The sequence below is a fragment of the Oreochromis niloticus genome, linkage group LG23 (genome assembly GCF_001858045.2).
Source record: "Oreochromis niloticus isolate F11D_XX linkage group LG23, O_niloticus_UMD_NMBU, whole genome shotgun sequence".
Taxonomy (NCBI): Eukaryota; Metazoa; Chordata; class Actinopteri; order Cichliformes; family Cichlidae; genus Oreochromis; species Oreochromis niloticus.
Genome location: NC_031986.2, coordinates 33,455,076 through 33,481,506, shown reverse-complemented (window position 1 = coordinate 33,481,506; position 26,431 = coordinate 33,455,076). Strand labels below are relative to the sequence as shown.

General features: G+C 40.0%; 3 protein-coding genes across 4 annotated transcripts in view; 1 reads left to right on the top strand and 2 right to left on the bottom strand.

Moving 5' to 3' along the window:
• Nucleotides 1-3,683, bottom strand: part of gabrg3 (gamma-aminobutyric acid type A receptor subunit gamma3) — a 79,470-nt gene extending 75,787 nt beyond the window's left edge. Inside the window, exon 1 of the mRNA XM_025903045.1 lies at nucleotides 3,527-3,683. Coding sequence (XP_025758830.1) covers nucleotides 3,527-3,654 — 128 coding nt within the window. The 5' untranslated portion in view covers nucleotides 3,655-3,683. The remainder of the gene's footprint in view (nucleotides 1-3,526) is intronic.
• On the bottom strand, nucleotides 3,651-24,596 carry gabra5 (gamma-aminobutyric acid type A receptor subunit alpha5). The gene is made up of 11 exons (XM_005451247.4): nucleotides 24,402-24,596; nucleotides 24,156-24,271; nucleotides 23,196-23,280; nucleotides 22,886-23,004; nucleotides 22,063-22,130; nucleotides 21,135-21,355; nucleotides 17,123-17,205; nucleotides 10,481-10,624; nucleotides 7,945-8,097; nucleotides 7,477-7,688; nucleotides 3,651-5,821 (listed from the first exon to the last, which is right to left on the bottom strand). Exons 3-11 carry the CDS (start codon nucleotides 23,276-23,278, stop codon nucleotides 5,519-5,521), a joined length of 1,386 nt encoding a protein of 461 aa, XP_005451304.1. The 5' UTR covers nucleotides 23,279-23,280; nucleotides 24,156-24,271; nucleotides 24,402-24,596; the 3' UTR covers nucleotides 3,651-5,518.
• Nucleotides 8,112-26,431, top strand: part of gabrb3 (gamma-aminobutyric acid type A receptor subunit beta3) — a 53,998-nt gene continuing 35,678 nt past the window's right edge. Inside the window, exon 1 of one of the 2 annotated variants that reach the window (XM_005451248.4) lies at nucleotides 8,112-9,417. In XM_005451248.4, the coding sequence (XP_005451305.1) occupies nucleotides 9,323-9,417 (95 nt within the window). In that variant the 5' untranslated portion in view covers nucleotides 8,112-9,322. The remainder of the gene's footprint in view (nucleotides 9,418-26,431) is intronic. The other variant, XM_005451250.4, reaches the window with a different exon arrangement.

Here is a 26,431-nt window from a genome sequence, read left to right as displayed (position 1 = left end):
TGGTCACTAATGTGCTGCCTACTACAAACATACAGGCTCAGTAGACCCAAAGGAAGTGATTAAGGACATGCTCATTTGTATTACCTTTGACATAAATTGACTTTCAGTGTGAACATCCACAAGAGATATTAATTAATTTGAAAAGTGCTATACAAATACAATATAGCCCACATTTCAATGTAGAAAAAATAATGATAGTTTAATAATGCCTAATAGTTTTCACTGTTTTTTCTCCATTTAAACCTGCGAAACTTGGCAAAGTAATAAGACAGCATCTATGTGATTTCCATCAATCTATTAATTTCCCTTTGTAAAGTAACTTTACAGCAACTCTTGCTTCATTGTCACTCAGTGAAAAGTTCAATGTTTCACTCACAGAGTAAAGCAGGACTGTGTTATATGATTTTAGAGTTTTAGCGCTACTTTTAAAAGTTTCTTTAAATGCTGGCCTTTGCTTTCAGTGAAGTGCACACATGCAGATGCCGGTGGTGACTGACAAGAAAGCGCTGATTTCTACAGCATTCTTTGAAAGTGTGGCTTTGTTGTAAAACACAGCAAAGTTTTAAAAATATTTGATGCAGAAGAACAAATTAAACCTGTTTTCAAATCAAACAATGTCCTCCTCGTTCTGTCAGAGGCAACCTTTGTTTTTGTACACAGTTTAGACAGTTTATACTATCAGAGGTTTTCTGCTTACCTTTCATGGTGCTTCTTTCATGAACTATGCATCAGTGCAGAGACTCCACGCCTGCAGGATACCTGTGATATCAGTATTTTAATTTGTTGTTTTCTTTTTGTTGTTGTTTTTTAAGTCATTTCCTTCTCTGCATACATGACTGCAATGTGTGAGCATCCGTCCAAGCTCTAAATTAAAGTTTGCAGTAAGGCACTGATGTACATTGATTAGCAAGGGAGCAGGATATCTTGCTGACTAAATCAAAGGTCACACAGAAAATGTCAGAATTTGCAAAGATGTAAAAAAAAAAAGCATTGTGGGGAGAAAAAACCCCTCAGAATATCTTCCATACAAATCCTTTAATCAATCCAGTAGTTCAGCATCCTGCAAAGCCTCAGCGATTCATGTTCCTGGTGATGTGAAGATGACTTTGAAATACAATGCTGAAAAAGATGAGGCTGAATAATTTGCTTTAACTTTCAAATGACTTCTTTAAACTCTTTTTTACTGTCCTGTTTATGGGCACTGGCTGTTATCCCCTCTGACCTCCATTTAACAATGTTAGCTTTGTTATCTTCATTTTTTTATCTTTATTTTTTAATCACTTTTCTGACAAATGTGTTTTTGTCCTTTGTCTGGCACCTTGCAACTGTAATATAAAATGCTGTATTATTATATTAAAAGGCTTTTGTTAACTGCACAAGATTTAAAACCTGGGAATCAAAGTTAACTAATGATTTTTTATATTATACTTCACTTCTATAATATTTCTTCTAAAAGCTTTTTGGTGATCTCATACTCTGTCTAGCTCAACACAATGCCTCCACCTGACCCTGAAGGTTGTGCAGTGACTGAATTTTTTTAAAGGTGAAGGAACAAAATCAACAAAATCAGAACCACTTTTAATGCTCTGATGTTACAGTGTTAGTGTTGCTGCAGAGGAAAGTTAGATTCACATATGAATCTCCTAATCAAAATGCACATTCAGCATTTCATGTATCAACTTACACCAGAGAGCTATAAGCACGGGCTGTAGATATTTTGTATGATGATAAAGCAGCTGCAGTATATGCCCGAACATAAGGCACAGTGAATGTGTCCTAGCCCTGCTGACCAAGCAGTTTTGGAGACATGTCTTATACAGTATGCATAATGAAAAGAATGTTGTTGTTTTTTACTTGGCACAGTAAGTTTCTTTTACTTTTAATAGTTTCCACTTCCGATGTTTGTCCAACATGAACTGTTCTGCAAACAAACAGCTTTATAGTGTAGGCTGCATTCACGTTCTGTTATAATAACCATGAATACAAGTTTGCAGCTTGGAAATAGCATTCAGTTGCAGAAAGCATGCAAACCTATCTTCATGTCTAGCCCTTTAAAGCCAAGTGTATCGCATTTGATACATTAATATTATTTTATTTCGTCAGAAGGGTCAATAAATATTTGATTTCTTTTAAAAATCAAGAATTTTCTAGGAATTATTTCATGTTTCAGGCTTTAAAAGACTGTGATAGTCAATATTAAAGAAAAAAGCTTTGACGTAACCTGTACAAATGTGAGAAGGTTAGTGATGGAAACACAGATGTACCTGACTTTCATTCAGGTGACTGCAGCTCAAATCCCGTTTGTCTCAGTTCCTTCTACTGAAGGTTTCCTCTGTTTAAAAATGCATTTCCTCCTCGCTGTTATTAAGAGTTTAGTCATGAAGAATTATTGGGTTTGTAAGGCCCTTCCAATATAAAGTCTTAGCATACATTGATGCTGTATAACCAGAATCCTTGATTAACCCGGGGAAAGTGTTCAAAGTGCAGGATCTTCTGATCAGTGGTCAGATGCGTTATCCATTGCACCAAGGGAGTAGTCTACTTGTCGTGTTTATGCTGCTATCAATAGTATACAGCGCCACAAAATCAAATCAGAAATCGGTGCTTTGAATCCCATGTTGTCCTTAAGCAAAGCTAATGGCTTTCATATGATGGGTTAGCTTGACCTACAGGTTGCAGGGAGTGCCACTGGCCCACTTCATCAAGAAAATGTCACTTTTTCTTTAGTCTGGCATTTAAAATGTGTGCATAAAGGGGCAGAAGGAATAACACATTCTTTAATCATGGAGTGTGGTTTGATGCTGTGGACATGTGATGTTGGTGACAGCTTATTGTGACTTAGAGTATGGCCTTGCTGAACGGGAAAAGCAACTTAAACAGAGCTAAATCCTTGTTGAACAGATGTGAGCCAGATGTTACTGCCACAGAGACCCCCACGATAGATTTAACAAACAAGTGGACTGCTACATGAGCCGGATATAGATGTATATAATCAAAGGAGGAGCAGAGGAACGTGCAATTGTTGCATTGTCTCTTTCACCACGTCAATGTAGCTAAAAATGTATTCACTCAATGTGCGTATTTATATGAAAGGATGAAACTGATTAAGCATCTTGCACTCATCAGATTACATTCCATACATGCAAGGCAACAGGGGAGATGATGAAGGTTTTTCATGCTTTATCATCGCTGAGATTTTGGACCTAAAAGCAGTCGGACAGAGTCAGGGAAGCTTTAGCAGAGGCAGGTGTGTACCCATGGAAAAAAGTGTTCGTAACAAACAAATAAATAAAAACATTACCCAGATGAGGAAAATCTGAATCAAATGAGAATCAAATGGTGATTCGGACAGCATGGTGGCACGGTGGTTAGCAAGAAGGTCCTGAGTTTAATTCGACCATCAGGCCGGGTTCTTTCTGTGTGGAGTTTGCATGGGTTCTCATGCAGTTAGTGGGGATAGGTTAATTGGAAACTCTAAATTGCCCATAGGTGTGAGTGCGAATGGTTGTCTGTGTCTATGTGTTACCTGTCCAGGGTATACCCTGCCTCTTGCCCTAAGACAGCTGGGATAGGCTCCAGACCCCCCGGGACCCTGAAAAGGATAAGTGGAAGAGAATGGATGGATGGTAACACACTACAATAAGCAGAGGTCATTATTCATGAGCGTTATTTATTGCTTCAGATCATTGCATTTAAACAACAGTACAGTATGTATCTAAAATCTCAAATGAATCCAACAAATGAAGTAGTGGCAGGGCACGCAGGCATAAAGTCACATGATTCTGTTCAGTCTGCAGAACTAACTCTGCTGAAGTGAGTGTAGAGCATGCAGCTGCTGTGGAGGGCATCGCGTTATATGTTGGATTTGATTCTATTTAAACAATAGTACCTTTTAAAAACAGGAAATGGCTTTCTTGCAAAGAGTTGATGAGAAATGTGAAATGCATTTCATATGAAAAAATATAAAGAAAGGGGTCAGTCTTAGCTTAGCATAAAGACTTAAAGTAGAAGGAAACAGCCAGCCTGGCTCGGCTTGTTTGTTTCATTTTGTTGGAAAACTTAAAGTTCCTCAAAGGTAGGGCTGCACGTTTTCCTGCCCGTGAAACATAGACTGTATAGAAAACACAAACCTCTATGATGAAACTCCAAAAGTCGACATCAGCTCATCACACGTTTCTTTACATGGTAATCTACTGCGGGCACAGACCAAGCACAGCTTACAAGCACCAGGTGCTGCCCTTCAGCAGGCTTCCCCAAGGTAGCCTATCAGAATGAAATAAACATCATTCCCAGCTCTAGTCTTTATGCTAAGATAAGGTCTGAACACTGGAGAGCGTCACTACTTACTGCACAGAGAGAGCAGTATTAATCTTCTCATTACACTCTCAACAAGAAAGCAAATAAAATATTGCCAGAGAATATAAAATTATTCATTTAGCTTATCAGGATTTTATTTAATGTAGATTCAGATTATTTCTCACCAAAAGAAGGTAATGTGATGAGACCCTTGTCACTGAGACTCTTGTCTCTCTTGATAACCTGATTAGTTCAAATCAAGTCTTTTAATTACATGACAAAGAGTGACTCTGCTCAAAGCAACCAGATATTAATTATTAATATTTGCAAGTTATTATCAAAGCTTATAGAAACAACAAAGTAACCTAAAAAAAATGTCAACATCTCTAAAGCTTAAGCTACTTGGATCATTTCCTAATCCAGTCAATAAAGCGCTAGACTACAGTAATACTGGTGCTGTATATGCTTTACATAGAAGAACCTTACTGGCTTAGTGGTGCCTTTCTAAAAGCTGAGCGTATATACATTTTTCCCAAACTACTACCAAACTTGCATACATACAGGATTCTCTACACGAGGACTTGGAAACAGAAGCTGCCACTATCACGTTAGCTTTAAATCGTCCCCCGTTTTATCGGACCAACGGAAACAGGAACAAAACAGTAAATGAGAACTCGCCGTACGAAATGGAGAAAGTCAGCGAAAGCAAACAAGAAGCAGAAACGTTCAAGTAAAAGCTGAAAAACTGGCTTTTGATAAATGTAATAGCAGAGGATTTCAGTGCATTCATAATGAGTTATCACACTCTGAAGGCAACATATTAAGCATGGCTATTCATCTGCTTTTAACAAGGAAGCAAAGTTCCATGTGCCTGGGCCCAGCTTCGCAATCCTGGACCTCCGGCCCATTTGTACAAAGTTCGAGTTACAAAGGAGAAAAAAGCCGGTTCGAGTAATAACACAGGTGCATCTTTTGCATAGCATTTGGCTTTTGCTGAGCCATCATCGAATGTAGACTCAAGGAGAAAATATAAATGCCAAATGCCAAAAAATTTAAAAGATCACAATGTGGCAGAAACGAATCAATAACTGAGTGGTAAAGTGTGACAAATTAAGCTTTTCTAATCATGTACAAACTCTAAGCAAACATGGCAAAATGTTCTTGAAGCAATGCACATGCAATGTTATCGAACTAGCTAAAAAACATGTCAATGACTCAAGGACTAAGGACTTCTCTGCTGATCTCTGCTGATGACTGGCTCCCTATTGAGATACGTAGCCCAGTACACCAGGTTGAAGGTCCCAAACAGCACAGGGAACACTATCCTGGCCATCTTATCAATCTTGCTGACACTGTTGTAAGTCTTTTTGGGGTCTGGCGCCTTGGTTTCAGGCAGTTTGAGCTGGACAGCCGTGCTGTTTGAAATAGTCGAGATGGACGCGTCCTTCGTTAGGTTGGTTGTGTAATTCACACCAGCTGAACAATTGTTGTTTGGCTTCTTAGACAGAGCTAAAGGGTCTTTCTTCTGTGGAGAAGGAAAAAAATTGATTCAATATGCATTAAAAAAAAAAAGTGGCACATTCATCATTGAACATAATAAAACAGGTGGATAATATCACAGGCACTCACACACATACACAAGAGCTGAAGGTGAACAATAAAAGATGGCTGGTGAGATCTGAAGGCAGGGATCAACGTCCTTGGGCAATAATGAACTGGCACTGTGCCACAGCACTGGCACACTGAGCAGAGAAGATATTGATCCAGCTTTTTTCAACTTCTACGCATCGCCCAATTCATCTCTTACTTTATTATTATTTGGGAAATAAAATTTTTCACTGCGCCCCCTTTTTCTTCTCTCTCCCCGCTGCAGATGAAAGGACGGAAAGAAAGAGTTGAGAACAAACTTCAGCGTTTCTCCAATTTCATTCCACTGAGTCAGCACTGATAATAACTTATTTAAACATAAATGACTAAAGAAGAAAACTGTGTAATCGCTCCTCCTAATCAAGCCAAATATACTGCCTGAACCATTATCTGTATATAAAAGATGGACATCTCTTCCCGCTCTGAAAAGTATCTTGAAGCTGAAATTATTCTAACGGTCAGCAGGGGGCGATAATTTTCTTTGGGAAAATGACAGAACATTTTACTTGACACATGACCTCAGTAAATGTTTTCTGATCCGTTTATGGTGTCAGGCGCTAGTTTCACTTCAAATCTAACACAGCATAAGTGGATAATGTAACACACAACGCAAAAGCATTATGTCTTAACTAGTTAGTTTTTCATTCAAAAATATCAAGGGATCCCCTAACAGAGGCGTGCATGTTGTACAGCAGCGTTCCCCAACTTTTTTTGCGCCACAGACCGGTTTAATGTCAGACAATATTTTCATGAACCGGCCTTTAAGGTGTCGCAGATAAATACAACAAATGAAAATGATACGACCAAGACAAAAACTGGTATTTTGTGAATATAACAATAAACGCAAATTCACTGTGTAATTGTGTAACTTTATTAGCAGCGTCCTCCTGAAATGCGCCAACAACGCGTCTGTTTTTTACTCATTTTGCTAGCTTGTGGGTTTAATATTAATGTATCTTAACATGCATCAAGAGTGAGTCATAGACGGAAGTAATGGAGAGAATTCAGTCATTTAAAAAAAAAAACACTGTTCAGAGTCGGACAATAAATAAAAATAATGTAAGTTATTTATTTTTTCTGTTCGGCCAAAGAAAAGAAAATGTATTCCTAACACACGGGAAAAAACCCAGAGAAACCGAGTTAACGATAAAAACCCTGAAAACCATAAATTTCACACCCGACCCTCAACTCTCGCGGCTCGGTACCAAATGACTCACAGACCAGTGCTGGTCCATGGCCTGGGAGTTGGGGACCGCTGTTTTACAGGACCTTTTTTTTTTTTTAAATAAAGTGAGCCTGGCTCTATCAAATATATTGAGCTGTAACAACCAGCCGTAACACTCTTTCTGAACAGTACTGAGAATACAGGCCAACCTTATGTGAGGAAAAAAATCAATTTTCCAGCCTTCAATATTGACTTTAAACACAACATCAAGATCTGAAAATGTATTTTCAGTTTTCCTGTTCCAAGAATTCCACTGCAGTTAATCAACAAGAATGTGAGTCGAGGGCAGGTTGGAGCACAGCACGTACCTTTGGCATCTGGGCCTCCATTGCTTTTTTCCCATCCCACGCCCAGCTCCTTTTGGTGAAATAATTAACTGTGGCAAATTCAATGAGGGCAGAGAAGACAAAGGCATAGCACACTGCGATGAACCAGTCCATGGCAGTCGCGTAAGCCACTTTAGGCAGCGAGTTTCGAGCGCTGATGCTGAGAGTGGTCATGGTGAGCACTGTGGTCACACCTGGTGGTGCAGAAAACTGGGTCAGTTTTACTCACCACACTTGCTCTTCAGTTTCTATTCCAGCAGATTAAGTCATAAAAGCAGGGCACGTATCAAAGTATTAAAGGCAGATTGTGAAGCCGAGTCACAGAAAAAGACATTTAGGAATATTCACTGCACTCATTTCCCAGCTTTATATTCCCACGGCACATTAAATTTACTAACATTATGTGAAATATCTGAATTCATTTGATTTCTCTGCTTTTTCCAAACGTACCAAACACAGTCCGTGCTGGCACCGATTCGCGGTTTAGCCAAAAGGAAACCTGCGACAGGATTACAGTCATGAAGCAAGGCATGTAGGTCTGAATGACAAAGTAGCCGATCTTCCTCTTTAGGTAGAAGTGAGCCATCATCACGGTGTATTGACCTGTGGAAAACAGCAGAAATTAGCATTTTAGTTATTTTAGTTAGTCAATTCAGTATTTTAAAGAAAATAACATGGAGTAAAACTGAGCAAAAACTTGTAAACAACACAAAGAAAAGTGGCATTTATATTTAAAATTCTCTTTTATTTGGAAACACAAAACAAAAAAACTAATAAACCAAAAAAAACTTTTTGCACTTTTTGGCCACTTGGGGGCACTGCAACCTGTCAGTGCAACACTTTTAGGATAAACAGTTGCATTAACTTTCCATCTGAAGTCATGTTATTGGCCACCTGAGAATGCTGGTCCAACCTCCAGTCTTCTTTTAGCTTTTGTTCTGGTCTCCACTAACTTTGGTTCTACCTACCACAGCTGAACCACTGCCGGCCAGAGGTTCCTAACACATAGTTTATAAATACATTTTTCTCACATGTATGTTAGGAGTTACTTGCCTCGGGTATCACGTCTGACCCATTAATCTCTGAGACCTTTTATTTTTCCTGAAACATGTGGCCTGTGAGCAGTTGCTACGTCGTCACTTTGCACTCTGTGCTCTACATCAAACCACCCGACAATGCCCTGGCCATCATCCAAATGTGTGAATTCAATTATTTAAAGAAAAAGATATCTCGTTAACCAACTGAAGATTGCATTTGAAGGATTTTTTTTTTTCCAAAAATCCTGTTGAGCCATGGAGTCTGATAAACTATAGAAAATCCACAGATGACTGCTGCTTTCTCCTGGCAAAATCCGATTTTTCTGTCTCACTAATCCCTTGTCACAATCTGCATCCTGTATATCTCTCTCTCGCTTCCTCCCTCTCTCTCTCTCTTTCTATGTGCATGCGTGTGTGTGTGTGTGTGTGTGTGTGTGTGTGTCTGTGTGTGACAGACAGTCCATCCCATTCTGTCAGGCCAGGCCTTTGATTGGGGACGTGCATCCTTGCCTTGCCTGAGCGAGAACACTAAAACAGACCTGGATCAGCGGTGATTACAAGCAGGTGCACAGATGACTGAAGCAGAGGGGGGCTGAGAGGGACCGCAGGAAAGTTTGTGAGATGCAACAACGAGCATCATGTTCTTAATGAAAAGGGCACCTGTGCTGCCTTCGCTCCGAGAACTAGCAGCGAGCAGCCCTGCTCCGTGGTGGCACGGCCGGGCGAACCCCGCTCTGATCTGACTGCCTGCTGGGATTAGAAGTGGATGGAAATCTCCGAGGCGTGAAAAAATGCAGTTGTGGTGGATTTTACTGTTTGGTTTTTGGAGTGTCTGTGGAGAACTGCCGTTCATAGCAGAGAACAACGCAGCTATGTTGGTCAACTGGTGAGTACATTTCGAAACCATCTGTTGAGCTTTGCCGCTTTTAATTCTAACCCGGTGTCTTTAACCAAGTGAAATCACAAGTTTTCTCAGTTCAGCTCCTGCGTCTATTCTCACCTCATCCTCAGCTTAGCCTGTGAGGTCAAAGGTCATGTCAGTGTGAGCACCTTGCTGAGCTATTCTTGGCTTGTTAAAGAGGGCTTGTACCCCAGATTAGTGATACTAATTAAGAACACGATGGCTTTGTGTGTCTGCCCTCTTTAACCAGTCTGAGCTGTAGGGGTGTGTAAAGACAGAATTGCTGTCTATGGCAGAATCTCATCGGCTTCTGAGTCTGGGTCTTCCTCCTGTGTAAGCATGGCTGGGTTTTTCTTTTTACCGTGTAAGAAGCATGTGACGTACCTCTCGACAAATGTTCACTTCTCATACACCAGCCAGCGTAAACACCGGCTTGCCCCGGCAGATACGGGATTAAGATAGCTATTTCTGTATACATCACACTATAGGAGCTCCTCCTCTGTGACAGACTCTCCACCAACAAGCAGCAGAATTGTATTATTGTACTTCTTTACATAACAGAATTAAGCAGATGCCATTTGCCCCCTACCCCACATGCCTCCGCTCCAGCAGCCAATCCCTGTGCTGTGACGTCACTTAGTAAAAGCACAACTGATGGGCCTGCAAACGGATTAACCCTACAGACCCAATGGCTCAGACCACGGATAAGTGATTTTTTTTTTCACCCCCCCCCCTTCCCAGCACCATCCTATCTCTTCTCTTTGCAGAGACAGCTGGCTATGTGTGGGAGGCATCCTCAAATCCTCGTGATTCATTCATTGTCTCTATCCTGCTTGATTTGAAAACATTTTCTTCACACAATATCTTTGGAACACTGTAATAACACGGATAATAGGGTGGAAGTGAGGGCTTAACACAGCCTGAAGCTGCTGCATGACCGCTGCAGTAAGAAGGGAAATAACGGAGAGAGCTAAGACGTAAGAGGTCGTGTGTGTGATGCTGTGGGATGGTTCATCTGTAATCTGAGTCCATTTACTCTTCGCTTTACCTCGGCTGGTGTAGATGTCCTCTGTGCCCGCGTCCTGACCAATCAGGTGATACTGGTTGAGCCGGGACCCTTCCTCCGCAACCACCACCGAGTCAGCCGCTCCCTCGGTCCACCTGTAAACCACCTCCGAGACTGGATAAGCATCTACGAAAACAAAACACAAAGATGTGCAGTCTTTTAAAACTTTGTTTCAATTTTATTTGGATTTATATCAGGAAGTAATTTTATCCAGTTTCATTAACCGCCATGTTCACAGTTGCTTTCAGGCAAACAAAAAAGGACAGAAAAAAACACTACAAACTTTTAAAACACCGTGTAAAGGACTTTTCAACACCTACTCATGTCAGATTAGGCGTTGAACACAATACTTACTGTTCATCAAAGAAAATAGAACTTATCTGATCTGCCTGGACTCATTTTTTATTACATCGCAAAAATATTCCTGAGAAACAGTCCAATAACTAATATCACTCTTTGCTTCAGGAACAATTTTTTAAAATAACATAAACATCAATAATGTCTATGTCCAGATTTGACCTTTAACCTTCTACATAAACTCCCCGAGTCTTCCAGTTTTATAATAACTGCTGAATGAATTCTTGAGTTATGATCAAAAACATTCCAACATCATTTATATTTCTTTAATTTCATGAATAAAAGGAACTCTGAAGCATGTAAGCGTGAGAGTAGCACAGCTGTTTCACTGGGTCTGTCATTAACTTTAGTTTGACTTCCTTCTGCTTCCTCCTTCCTGTCTGTCAAAGTGGAAAACGCTGAAGTGACTGACTGCTTCTGACGCTTGCAGAAAGGATTCGAATATATCATTAGAACAAAAATAAACGGTCTGCTGAATGAATGTCATTTCATGGATCAAACAGCACACTGTGCAAGATGCACACACACTCGCACACATAAGCCTGACCCCCCCCCAAAAAAACAAAAAACAAATACAAAAGAACTAATGCCACACGAGTCGTCCACCCACGGTGCATGTTCACAATATTATTTTGTGTCCCCTGTGAGCTTTTACTTCCTGTCAAGCAAAGATGAGTTTGATAAATGACATGTTATGTGAATGAAATTATGTAAGAGCTGCATTTTTAGTCACGTCAGTGTTCAGGTACAGGTGCTGTTTAATAGGAAAAGCAGAAAAAAGTTCCAACAGACTGGCAAATGCTAACTTACTGAGTATGATCCAGAAATCCAAAATGTGCTGCGAATATCCAGCAGTGTTCATGCAGATGCACTAAAACGTCCCGTTTGAGTTCATAGTTCCTTTCTTTTTGATAATGATTTATGTGATTTATGGACTCTTTATGAATTCTTCGTTCTTCTTTGCTTTAAGTTGATCTCTTTGTGTTTTTATATGTTGAGTCTTTACTCCTTGTCAGGTTTATTTACCGATGATTTTGTGGAGTTTGTTTTTAGTTAGCTTCCTCTCTCTTTCTCCTCGCTCTTTTGTATCTTATGTCCAAATTTGCTTCGTTTTTGTTTTCTTAACTAGTTTCAGCTGTGTCTTTTTACCTCTGATGTATGTACAGCTTCAGTCTGAGTCAGCTTGTCTGTTTCTCTTCCTTATAGTTGCACCTCCATTTGTTTTGCTACCATCTGAAAATCCTTAAATTTTGTTTTCTATTCATTGACGAATGAGTGTCAAAAGCTACACTTGCAAAACGTTTTTCTTAATTTATCATAAAAGCGTCCTCATGATGGAAGTCAGTTAGTTAGCTAAAATAATGATAAAACTAGAGCTCTTTGAAAGAAAACAAAACACTGAAGGAAAAGTCACCAGTGTGACTTCATTACACACAGATTAAGTTGAAGTCACTGTCAAGAGCTCGTGTGTGGCTCTAACATAATCGCCCTGATGTTATATGTGGCACAGTGAGGGGGATTGCTGTGACACGTCAGACTCTGTAGCAGGGGCGTAATTTCCAGGGGGGTTAGGGGGTTATGACCCCCCCCCCCAATAATCAGACCCAACCAATATAATCCCCCTAATAAAATTCTGAATTATCTTGCATAAATAGGCTGTTGATTTTCTTTACTCATTTCAGTTATTACCAGCAAAATAGTTGCACGTTTAATCATCTGGGAATTTACCCAGATTTATTTATTTATTTATTTCGGCAGAGATCTTGACCCCCCCCCCCAATGTTCAGCACAAAGTTACGCCGATGCTCTGTAGGACAGTAACCTTCCTTTTGCTGCCGCTGCCTCTTCATCCTCGTGCACTTCGAAGTCAATCTTTCATTCACAGCTTCGTTCTAGAAACAAGCGAACTCTGCAAAACGCAAAGGCGGCGATCCCACGCACTTGTGCTGAAGTACAAACTCCACACGTACTATACAGTAGATGCATCTGTGTGTCTTTCTCTCTCAATTGTACTGCAGTGCAGAATCCAATCTAACAGTATTGCACTAATCCAGCAACTGTGGTGTTAGAAGACTTCACTGCAATTTAGATTGACCCCAGTCAACCAGGCTGTGGATTATCGTCTTAAAGACGCTCCGCGTTGCCTCAAACGAATCTTTGTAGATCCGAGCCACAGAATGCATTACGCACTGCACCTACTGTAACACTTCACCCACACTTAAACAGTTCAGAGAGCTTTGTCTGTAGATCGAGGCTTATACACTTGTTGGGAGACAAAAGACCTTTATATAATGACTAAGCCATTCAGTGCTCTAAAATAGAAAAAATGAACTTTAAGCCAGTGTCATCACAGACTGAGGGTCACATATGGCACTTTGCTCCAAACTGCTTTCTGCACAGGCTGAAAAGGAGTCTGTGCTTTTTTTTAGAGAGTTTCTTCAAATTCAAACCAGATTTAGAAACAACAGTCAAACCGTCGCTGTTTTCCATCCTGCAGGTATGAGGACTGTCACCTATTTCAAAAGACTGGCCTCAGAGTTATCATGAAACTGGAGAAAAAGCCCAAGATACCGTAGATCACACTGGCCATGAGTCTGAAAGAGGTCGCTGCTTTAGACTAAAAGCATTCTTGAAAATAAAGTTAAGCCACAAATTGTCCTCTTTTACACTCTTTCCAGTCTTCAGGCTAATGGTAATTCCTCAAATCAAACTACACTGCAGTCTGGAAACTCTAAATAGCACTTTTTGCATATTGGCTTTCTTAATTAAAACTTACCCTTTTCTTTTTTCATAAATCTTTGTGATTGAGTTCCAGTTTCTTTGTTTGTATCTGCTATTTACTAGAACTTACTCACTCTCGGAGCCTCAAGTGGGCATTCGAGGAACTGCAGATTTTAGCTTTTTTTTTTTTTTTTCTTTTTTTTTTAGCCCCAGAGGGTGTTGGTTGTTTACAGCAGCGTACTTTAAAAGTCAGTGTGAACAAACCGGAGAAAATGTGAATCAAAACCACAAACCTTACCGCTCATCACAGTCGGCTAACAAGCTCAAACACTCAGAAACTTCATCTGTAAAACATCTTTACATACAGGAAGTCACTGTACATGTGGCCCATAAAGCAGCCAGTGTACTTCAGACATGCCTGAGAAAATGAGAGAGACTCAAAGGGTTGATAGTACCCATTACCACTCAGGCGGGTGGTGGCGAGGCCACTAGTCGTGTGTGAGGCTGAACCGGATGTCTTAACTGTGTTTGGGATGCCTTTGGCGTGTGGAGCATTTTGAATACAATTTTCTGGCTCGTTGCAGTGGACCAAACAGTTTGCAGCATAATACGTGTAACAGCTAGTTTGATATTTATGATATGTTGGTGGAATTTTTGTTAACCAGTGTCAGTCCATGTGCTGGAGCAGATGAGCTGGTTTCTAACCTTTTTTATAAAAAGGCAAAAGTTAAGTATATTTGAAGCATAGGAGATTTCTTTAATAAAAGACCCAAACTGTACATCACAGTAATAGAATCAGGCCTACGTCTGTCTAAAACCTATACAAAAACATGTGGACATATAAATACATTTATTAGTAACCAAATTAAAAACACCCTTTTCAAAGGTTTTTGTCATATTTTCAGTTTAACAGTAATGCTGTCCCCCGTTTCAGTCCTGCTAGTGTTTTCTGCCCATCATTAAGTGCAAAAAAGAGACAAATGGAAGTAAGAAATCATCCTGATAAACGGGGTTTGTGTGCATATATCTGAACATGGAGCACTTCTATTTATGACCCAGAGTGCAATCTAAAATTAGAAAAAAACAGCCTTTCAGACTGAGTAAGAATGTCCGTCTTATTTTGTTTTGTATTTGCATTTCGGTTCATTTACAGGTGCATGAATGATCTGAGCAATTACTTCAGCTGTGAAAAATTGAGACACCGGCAAGAACACAACTCCAGATTAGCATTTTCCCATGCTAACACTCAAACATCAGGACAGAATAGTGTCGCAAGAGTCCAGCACGCTAGCGTGCCATGTTAGACTTTTTCTTGTATTATGATGTTTTTTAACAGCGTTTTTACAGAGGTACAAATAAATCTATGTAAATTCAGGCAAAAAGAAACCATCTGTTATGGCGAGTGAATTCTAATTAAGGCAGTATGACAGTTGGCACACAGACTGAGATTGTGAATCGACTGCTGTAGATAAAAACTTCACCAGAATCGTCGGCTCTTTTCAAAAGTTGGTTTGGAATTTTGGAAGTCGGATGTAAGGAGGTACACTAAATATGAAGCAACGAGGAGGAGAGTAGTAGCTTAAGTAACAAGATGATAAGAGAATCAAAGAGACTACAGGTGTAATGTGACTAATACAAATTAAGACATATGGTCACGTGGCCACCAGTGTGACCACAAAACAAGACCTGCGTGTTGCTCTGGTGTATTTACATCAGGTAAAGGCTTTCTGTGCATCACACACTTCCCTTAAATTGTGTCACAGCGATGAGCGACAGCCGGCACACAGACACTGATGGTTGTACAGTTCAGTCCATGAAAGGTGATTAACACAACAGCAAAGGTCTACTGTAGCTTTGAAAGCCTTGAGCTCACGGGTGAGTGCTGTCCATTAGGTCAGAGGATTAGCTTGGGTTAATGGAGTTGGAGAAAACAGGATGTATCGCACGGTAACTTTTACAGCTCACAGCCTCACGTAGATGTTTTCTCTCCAATTACGGTTTAAAAAGTTAGTTTTAGGATGGCAACCTCTGTCTTTTTTCACCTTCATCACGATAGATCACAACTTAGCAAAGCTGCTTAAACCAGCTACAGAAATACATACTCCAGCCACACTTCCATCACTGCTTTTATTGAGCTTAATTACTTGTGTTATTTGGACAGTTTGGAAGGATTTCCACTTATTTTATTTTTGTAGTTAATACTGATGGTAAATACAGCAGCAACTGCTGCTGTATTTAAACTTACATAATTAATTTAAAGTGGCGCTTTTATGCATTTCCTTATTTCCTGACATAAATCTTCTGTTCCAGTGGACACTGGCATTATAAAAAGGCCAAAGTTTCAAACAATGAGCTCAGTATATGCACACAAAACCCCTGTGAGCCCAAAGCTCCTCCTGCCGACTGATTTCAGTTCACTCAGTTCATCACAGGTTTTATTCTCTTGGATCTGTGTGATGTCAGTGAGAGTAGATACATGGCCACAGCTTTGGTTGTGAGCACAGAACTCCCCCTTACTTTCTGTTTTAACCTGCTGTTTATGAATGAGAGCCAATCAGAGCAAAGCTGGCTTGCCTTAGAATGGAGAGGACGGGTAGCACTAAGGTCCACTTTGATATGAGTATGAAGACCTTGATCTGTGAATCATACAAAATTAAAAATATGGAGCTAAAAATGAGAAGAACAACTCCTCTGTGAGGAGGTTTCGATTGTCAGGGATCCCTGATGGACTTCAAGTAGAGTTCATCAACATCACAGCAGTTGTTCTCTTAATTAGCTGCTGTGATTATCCCTGCACCTGGTTTCACCTGCCAGTAAGGTGACCAAAGTAGCTGTGGGAGCAGCTAAGTGTCAGCGTGCGGCAAGCGCGCTCATGAGGACTGCAATCACTACGTCACGTCAGTGGCAGGGAAAACCTCAAATGCTAATCTGAAGCTTACAGAACAGGAGCTCCCCAGATATTTTTGGACCACTCAAGCCGTGTGAGACAAGCTGACTAACACAGAAGTCACATGGAAGGTGGTTCATGTGCAAGGTGTACGCTCAGATTTCTAAGGTTACCTTGGTGGTAAATTTAGATTTGGTGTGTGTGTGTGTATGTCTCTAGCTTCTTCCAGTGTGTGTGCATGTAGGGTAGCTGTTTCAGAAATTTCCCATTAAATGTAGCCGAGCCAGTGAAGGATGCAGAGGAGCAGCCCTGACATGTTGATTAATGGCTTCATCAGGAGGAGTGTGTCAGTGTCTACATGGCTCTCCTGCACTGCCGCAACAATAGCTTTACACCTGAGGGACACGGCCTGTCAAACGCACTAACGTTCATCGGTCCCTCTGCATGGAGAAAGACACTGAAACCGATGCCATGTCAAAACTACATGCTGCTTTTCTTTCTGGTGTACTCATTTTTTGAAAGGTTTGTTAACTATTTTAACACTTGTGCATCACTCTAGTTCCGGATGCTGACATAAAACATTTACATCACACCTTTTCCTGCATTATTAAACACTCATTATATGCAGTGGGCATTTGCTTGAAGATGCATTTACTCACAGCTTCCAAATTTAAGGGGACAAGCATGAGCATCCATTGGAAAGTCCTCCAGCTGCATGGGACACTCAGCAGAGATGGTAAGCCTGAAAGAAAAAGGCACAAAATGAACTCACTGTGCAAACTGAGACATCATTATCATGATCACCTCGTTCACAATTAAACACAACCCCTTATTATAAATTGTGTTTAATGTTGTAAACAGCCATTTATAAACAGAAATCTCCCTTTGTCTTCATTAGTGTCTCAAATAATTAACAGTAGAGCGAAAAGCAATTTTCCCAGTGTAGAGCAAAAAGCATCTGAACCAGCAGAGGGACCCGTGATGAGCTTTGGTCTGTGGAGAAAGGATGCCACCTGTCTGTGGGAATACAATAATGCACAAATGAAGCGTCAGTGGAAATAAAAACGGGGAAACAAATGAGCTCATGTTGGATCTAAAGTGTGAACACAGCTCAGCCACACAGGCAGCCAATGGACCACCAGGTCTTATATAACACTGCCATCTGCTGGTCACATGGAGAACAATGAGAGCTGCTATTCAAATGAATGCACCATGGTAACAGGACGTGCTATATTTCACTGGGATGACATATTTTCTATTTCAGTATACAAATCCTGTGATCATTCATATAACATATGAATATAATGTTTGTTTGTTTTGCTTGTTTGTTTGTTTGCAGCCACAGTGCAGGAGCTTCCCTTGTGTTGGTGTAGTTCCTTTCAGTTAATCACGTGCCTCATTGTACAGACCAGCAGTCATTCACCTCCCAGTTGTCTTGTTAATTAACTTACTCGGGTCCTTCAGGCAGCTTTTACTTTGGATTTCTTGTGTACATTCACTTTGTTTCTACTTTTGTATTTGGGGGCATTGTTTCACGTTTCTTGTTTGTAGTCTAGTTGTGACCATTTAGGAAAGTTTACTAAACTTTGCCCCACGGCTGCTCCTGATCTGCTTGCCTTCATTTGTATGACCCAAACGTTGGATTTGCTCTCTCTGCCTCTGGTGTATTTTTGTCTTACTTGGTGATCATTACAATTCCAGGTGTGGTTGTGCCTCTCACGTTGATTTAAATAATGGATCTGAGTAGGTTTTCCACCAAGAATACCTCACAAACAGGGCCGTCAACCTCCATTAAGTTTATGTATCACATTCAGTCCACTTGATCTGTGCAACCATTTCAAATATCTAATTTTTCCCTTTCTTGAGTAAAAATGTGTGAGCACACTCTGAAAATACTCACATTTAATGAACCCCTCTTTTATGAAACAGATGATCAGTCTGCTGCGAGTACATGTGCAATTTATCGCTCATAGTTGATCTTCTGAGGTGTCAAACCTCCACAAATCTAAGGAATTATATATCTAAAAAACAACATGACTTTATGACTCAAACAACACACTGAAATCTACAGATGTGAATGTCCATATATTTTATATCAGTGCTGTAATTCTTTAAAACGTGCTTATTAATCAAATTAAAATAACATATTTTTATATTGTTATATAATATTACTTTTATTTCAGTTTTATACTTTGACAGTTGTGCATTAAACATTGTAACATAATGCAAAGTCTTGTTTCAAACGGGCAACGACACCTCCTCGGTCTTGTTGTGCTGAGCAAACTGACGGCAGACAAAACTAAAGAAGATATTTCTGCAATATTTTGAAGTTACTGCAGTTACTTTTAGAGTACAATATTAAATTAAAGTTCATTTTATTTTTTCCTCAAAGTTAGTTTTTAGTTTTGCCACCAGTTTTTTTTCGCAGCAAACATTAGTTTTGAGTTTTAGTTGACTGTCATAATCCTGCACAGAAGAAGGATTTCTTCATTTTGAACCACATCTGCTGTCTCGGCTGTTTTGTGTGAATAAAATCCACACGGCACAGTGCACGAGCCTCGATGTGTGAGAGAGAATCAAAGATGAATACAGAAAAGCTTGGGATTCACTGAATATATCACAGAGCAAATTATACTTTATAAAAATGTGTCACTGCTCGCTGTCCTATTCAGTGTCTGAATAGGACCCCCTAGTGGTGATTGGGTTACATCGTTACAGCCGATTATCTGACTGGAGGAGTTGAATTCAGGTTTTGTTGACATATGCTGGAAAATACAGTTTTCCTTCTTTTCATTTTTTTTTTTGCTTCACTCCTTTCTTGAACAGAGAGTAACGTCTTTTTGGATTTATAAACCAATCTGTCTAAATATGACAGCTCTGACTGTAGAAAAGTAAAAACATGCATTAGCTATCACTTTTCATGGCATTAAATAGACAGAAAATTTGAGAAAGATTATTGATAAAACAGTTTAAATAAATTAAACATAAGGTAAAAGCATCACTGTGATTATCCTGGTATTGTTTCTGCTGATTGCAATGTCAGCACTTACAGTATCGGTACAACAGCAGGCGTTTAATTCTGTCCTGTTTTAGATTAATTACTCCTAAGTGAATCGTGTTTGACACACAGCTTTTTGTTTTGAGACTCCTACATCATAAGTGTGAATATATTTTTAAGCATTTTTTAAATGCCAGATGTACCAAATACAATACAATTGAAAATATATAAAATATATGTACATTAAAATTAAAATTAGTTTTTTAAACATATTTGTCTGATGGTTGAATCAACTTTACATTTTCAAAAAAATTGAATTTTTTTGGCAATTATTGCATATTTCAGGGTTCAGGGGGTTAAAATGTGCCATCATAAATGAGCAAAACTAAAAGCTGATATCCGCCCCACTCATGTGTTAGCTGTGCTTTGCAGGGCTCTTGTCTGAGCAGCAATAATATCCACAGAGGGACTTCAGCGCAAATGGTCAGCTCTGACTGGCTTTAGTTATTAACTTCTGTATGTATTTGACTAAATCACACTGACCAATAAAAAGAGTGCAGGTAAATTACCAGATGATTAAAAGGATGACTGATGCTATTCACTATGTTATTTCACTGAGGTCCATGTTATTGGATTATTAGGAAATTATTGCGGTGTGTTTTGGGGCATATTGTGCATATTGTGGCATTGCACTGTCTGGAAGGAACCTTCATGTTTCTCTAAGGGATCTTTTCATGCTATAGCAGCTAGGGCACTGCACACTGCAGAACGACGAACGCAGGAGAGGAGAGTAAGACATGGCTAAAATGTTTCACTAATAACCTCGTTCCCAGAACACAAATGCATTAATGGGCCGCCGTGAACTCGTTTCTAATGGCTCGTAGCGTTGGAAAATGTGCTGTAGATTTGTAGCAATTTCAAAGTAAGACGATCGATAATGATTTTTGACACGCAGCCATGTCCATTTCCTCAAACTTCCTTTGTTAATATTTGATTTGCAGGATTTATTGACCTGATAAGATGATGACGCAGCACTGAAATGAAAGTGGATGTAAATGAGATGGTTCTATCTAGAATACATTTCTTTCCACAGCACAAAGTCTAATGTATTATGCATCCATAAGCTATTCTCTGAGCTAATAATGAGTGGATTAGCATGCTTTATGCAGAAAAAAAAGTCTCTTTCCAGTTGTTAAGGCGGCACAAACTGAGAACAAGACACATTCTTGAACTGTATGCATCCTTTGAAGGAGCCAGAACATGTGACATCTGGGCTGCGAACAGCTCGTGCTGTTTTCAAAGTAAAGCTTTCTGTGACGTGGTGACAGAGTTAGTTAATAGTAGAGGAGAGAACAGAGCGCTGGGTCAAAGCAAACATTTCCAGTTCCCCTGACCTCCAGTTTACAGTGTGAGGACAACATGATGACGCATCAATGCACCACTGAGACACAGAGTATAAATGTGTAGGCTGTATTAGAGCAGCGGGGGTCTTAAAAACCATTACCAAAGGAATATCGCAGACAGATGGAGGTTTCAGTCATCTCTCCAGGTTTAATTGGATTATACAATATCTTTAAACATGGCTAGCCAGCTCTTATGAGTCAAGGTTTGTAATGTAAGACTGGCTGAAAAAGAAATGCTTTCAGTTCAAGCTGGATAAAACGTTTGCTTACCTCATGGTGTAGAGAAGAGTCCCATCATCCTTCAGCCGCAGCAGCTTGTTAGGTGTAGTCATATTATGTGCAATGGACTTTTTCCCGTTGAGGAAGAAGGTGTCAGGGGTCCAGATGTTGCTGGCTAGAAGATTATTCAGGGCAAGCATTTCCATCGGGCCTTTGAAGCAAAGTCGCTCATCCTTCCAGCTTTGGCGGAAGAATACATCGATGGTGTATTCCTGCAGGAAAACAGCTCAGACCCATGAATATGAGAGAAGTCACGTGCTCAGTCATGAAATTGTCTGTTTCTCCTACAATAGTTCACAGTTCTTACAGGAATTGGTACATTTTGTTCATATAATTTGTGAGTTTTTCACTCCTTTTTGCATAAAAATGACTAAAAACTGTGATTAGAAGATTATGGAATATTTGTTTCAGATAAAGGAAACTGTATTTGGCATGAGAAACACAAACAAAGCCAATAAAAAGTCATCCTTTGTAAAATATAAGAGAGTTATGTGTGATTGCACTCGGGCATTGTAGGAGCTCGCTCATTTGAGGGTTAAAAAGGAACAGCAGAGTGATGAGTGAAATCTAACATCATGCAGCTTAGGTTCAGGTGTGATCCCTTCACCGAGCTGAATGCGTGATCATTGCCTTTTATTGGTGTGTTCAACAACATTATGCAAAAACCAAGCCATATTTCCTGAATCGTGGTTAAGAGGTGAAACATGGCAAAATTAAAATCTGTTCAATTTTGGCACAGTTTGGATCACTTTCTTCAAACCTGTGGAACGGGGCGCTAAAAGAAGGCATGTTTTCAGAGTAGACTTGTAATTTCTGTAATTAAAGTTCTGATTAGGCCAGGTTTTTAACTTAAAATATGTCTGCATTTAGTGTATTGCAGTGTGATTATTACAGAGAGGACCGTATTATAGGTTCTTACCATTTCGGTGTCAGAGACCGGACCAAAGCTGGTGACAAAGATGTTGGTTTTGATCTCTGTCACCTTCTCTGTAAGAAAACACAGAACACAGTGATTCTCCAGAGCAGACGTCAGCATCCACAACATCATCTGGTCTAAATCTGAGGGACTGAGGTTCTTGCCTCTTTGGGCAGAGATTGAAGTTAACAGGCTAAATCTCGAATTTCATTTTATCTGAAAAACTAATCCAGTGTGACATTTGGGTTTGTAAAATTTAGGTTCTTCCACAAAAAAAATAAAAAATAAAAATAAAATAAAAAACGGCATATCGTGGATTATTTGATGAGGTGACTGCAGTCCATCCTTTAAAAAGTCACTTCATCTCTGCTTTGTTTAACACTGTTTAAGCCATGCTCAGATTTTGATGCCTGCATATTGTTCAGTAATTAATGCATGACACCTTTGAAGCTGGGCCAATGAGCATTCTCTATATTTTAATCTTTATATGTTTATACATGAGATCTCTAATCATACCAGATTTTTTTTCAGTTTGATAAATATAATTTATGGGAACTTAACTTTACAGTCGCTGCAGAACAAAGGACCCGCCTTCCAACCAGAGATAAAGTGGTTCTCTCAAGGTCACAGCAGCACGCTGCATACTTCAGCGGATGTTCACAGTGCCATTAAATCATACTTAGCTGAGGTCATAACAGCTCGTCATGTGTCTCATGAATACAGACTAATTTTGTGGGCCGAGCAGAAGGCAGATGTTGCAGTGCGGAGCATTTTTTCTCTGATGGGAGAAAATTTGTGTCGAGCTTTAAACATTCGCTGGGCTTACCTCCCAATCCGGGCCGGAGTCTGTTGTCATAACCATCCAGAAGTCCGTCCAGGATGCGCGTGAAGATGGTAATATTGTCATTTAATTCTGCCTCTTTTGGAGTTATCTCTTGGGAGAAGCTGGAGGAAACACAGAAACAGAAAGCTGATCCTGGACACGGGTGGATTAGAAAAAAAGGATGTCATATAAACACCTTTAACTTTCTGTAAAATTATTTAAAACTATTGCACAATCAATTCATATTTATTAAGCAATGAGCTGTGAAAAATGTGCCATTACAGTGTGCTAACATTAAGAGTCAGTTCCTTACCTCAGACGGCAGGTGATGCTCACAAGCAAGACACAGAACCACAGACGCCTCATTGCAAAGCTGCAGCACATTCCATCGCCCATTCCTGAAAACACACACACGCTGTAGTTTAAAACTGGAATACCTTTTTTTATTATTACTGCCAAGGATAACTCTTAGATCAAAATAATCAGAATTTAGTTCAGTTTGAGAGCTTTTGAGATGTGACCTTGTTGGCACATCATGTTGCCTTTTTTGGCAGAGGAAACTAAGTCAAATATTAGATGATCTGCACACTGTCCCCCAGAAACTCTGCACTCACTCCAAGCCTATGGGTTCAATAAATCTTTAACAGCTCCACTACAGAAAATGTGTGACAGGATCAATTCAGCATCTCGCAGCGCAGTGGCCATCAGCCTTCCTAAACACTAGGCAACATCTGTAAGACATGCAGATGTTCAGACCCTCAGCGGAGGTGTGACAAGAAAAAATGAAAAGCTGATAAAAATCCAAGATACAGTACAGCTTTCACGGCTCAGACATGCAAACAGTGAGTTCCTTCTTTGTTGGAGCCCCTCTACACCCACCCATCTCACTGCAAAAGCCTCTGTTCAAAGGACTGGCGCTGTGTGAGCTCTGCTGCGTGTATATCCAGGTGAAATGCCTCCACCTGTGCTGCATCTACAAGATTCCTTTCTGCACCGCAGCTGGACTCTTTTAACCCGCGTCTGTGTTGCTGTGACTATAGGCAATCTTCATTGAATCATCTGAACTCGGACACAGATCTCTACAAGCTGATTAAACTCCCGTGAGGAGGACGGTGTCTGCGGGTCCTCCGTAATCAGCAGCAGCATCAGCAGCAGACCTCGGGGATACTCTTTTCTAGCCTGTTCACTAATCCGTGCTACTACATCTCATACTGTAGTGGCCTAAAATAACGCGGTGCTGCACAGGAGCCGAGACGCAGTTACCAAAGCTTACCACACAAGACGATGCGCAGTCAAACTTCTCCGCAGGTCTCTCACACACACGCAGACTGCACTGTTCACAATTTGGCATCAATTCCTAAGGCCGCCACCTCCATCCGCGCACAATAACTGTATGTTGGAAAGAGAGAGGAAGAAGATGTGGACTGATTTCACTGTCAGCGAGCTTTATTTCTCCCCAGAACGATTAAAAGGTTGGCAGCGAAAAAATAAAGGCTTCCCAACACTTGTGCTGACTGACCATCCTTTAGTTTGGTCTCCGAGGAGCCGCGAGCACAAAGCCAGCTTAGCAAAAAATCCAATAGTGTATCCAAAGGAAAAGCTGAGTGCAAATGTAGAGTTTGGTGCGAAATGAGCAGGCGAGCGTGCAGAGAAGCGGGAGGATGTGTGGCCAGTGAGCGGAGCGGAGGAGAGATGCTGTAGAGGGATGAGAGACGGAGAGGGGAGGGAGGGGGAGGTGGCAGAGGGAGGCAAAAAAAGAGGCAAGAATAAAAGTGTCCGTAGTAATAATCCACAGCATGAGAGCCATCTCAGCAATATTAGCCGTAAAAGCTTTACTTATTTAATGTGAGGTAAAAGCTACACAAACAGAAGTGGCTTATTTTCATTTCAGCGCTGTTCTATTGTTTTAACAGGCAGCTGCACTCATGGTATACTGCACTGATCTACTGCTCCCCTCCAGTACTCTAGTGTATTTGCAAGCTACAAATTATTTGTATTTTATCAACATCCAGTGACATCCACCGTACCCACTGTATATACATTATATAAAAAAGAATGATGCATCTACTTCCAATGTATTTATTTAAAAGGGACAATGCAGTTCAACATAGTTCCAATATTATAGTCATTGCTCATTTCCAACCCTTGTCCCTTATTGTAATAAAAAACCGTAATATGTCATCAATATAATATAAAACTATCAAAAACCTTTTCTCTGTTTTTATAGTATGTTTTTTCCGAGTCTGAACAGTAAAGCTGAAGCCCCATGTTTCAAAAGGCCAGCAGAGGGCGACTCTTTTTGGTTCGGCTGTAGAAGTCTTTGTGAAAAAAGAGCCTACTGCTATCAAAATCTGACCCAAGTAAAGACTTTCCCGATGAGTTTATGTTCTCAGTCACTATTTCCATATTTTATTAATTACAATAAGATTTTCACTTTGTAAATTATGGCCCCAGTTAGAGTGAAAAAGAGCAAACAACCTAACTCTCCTTTAGAGACGACACTTTTTGATAAGTTGTCTATACTTTCAAAAAAAAAAAAACAACAACAAATTTCCTCACAAAGTTAAATAGCCTCATTAAGAAGACTAGTTTATTTTGTATCCACAGAAGCTAAATTTAGTGTCAATTTCTGTGTCCCATATACTAAAAATCAGATTCGAGTAAATAAATGAAACAAGTTAAAGACACAAATGAGTGAAACAGAAAGTAGAGATACTCTAATATAAAAACTAGTAAAAATGGATTGAAATCCACGCAGTATGGCTCAGTTTCACAGTCATCACATCATGGTTACAGTCAACATGCTCACCTGAAGGCTTCATAAAAGGACCTTACTAACCAGGGGGTGACGTCACAGGGGCTGCATCCATCTTTTAAATACAGTTTATCACTGTACGGGATAATACTGTGAATTATGAACTGAACAATTGTTTTTGATTTGTCTTGTCAAACAATATTGCTTGAGAATGGTTTGCATGAATTTCCAACAGCTGTAGATACCCTGAGCGTAGAGAAATCAAAGTAATCGTGCAGAAACCTGGAAAACGATGGTGTTGGCCTCAGCCTTGTGTCATGAGTTTCAAAAGCATTACATTGACTGAAAAACATTTGAATGGTGCTGGATACTGATTCAGAAGTCATTTCTTTAATGTTGGATTTTGTGTATTTATGCTTTAGTCGGTTGTGCCTCTCACTAGTGTTTTGTATTAATGGCTCGATTCATGTGCTTTATTGCTTTTCAGTGTGCTTACTGACATGGAGGAGGCAGTGGTTAAAAATGAGCCATTTAGTTTGGACTGATGCTTTCTCCATTTCTCTGAGATTATTGTGGTCCTGACCTAAGTGGGACATTTTAAAAACTAAGTCCCGGTTTGGTGGTTAGTGGTCCAGACTACTTGAAGAGACAACATGTCACTCTGTGCTTCTCAAGGAGGCACAGAGAACCCTCTACGTCAGGAATCTGCATTTATTTCAAAGGGTTAGGGTCAACTCACTTCCAAATGACTCGGCTATTTTAAATTTCACAACACACGTACAAGTAGAAAGAGT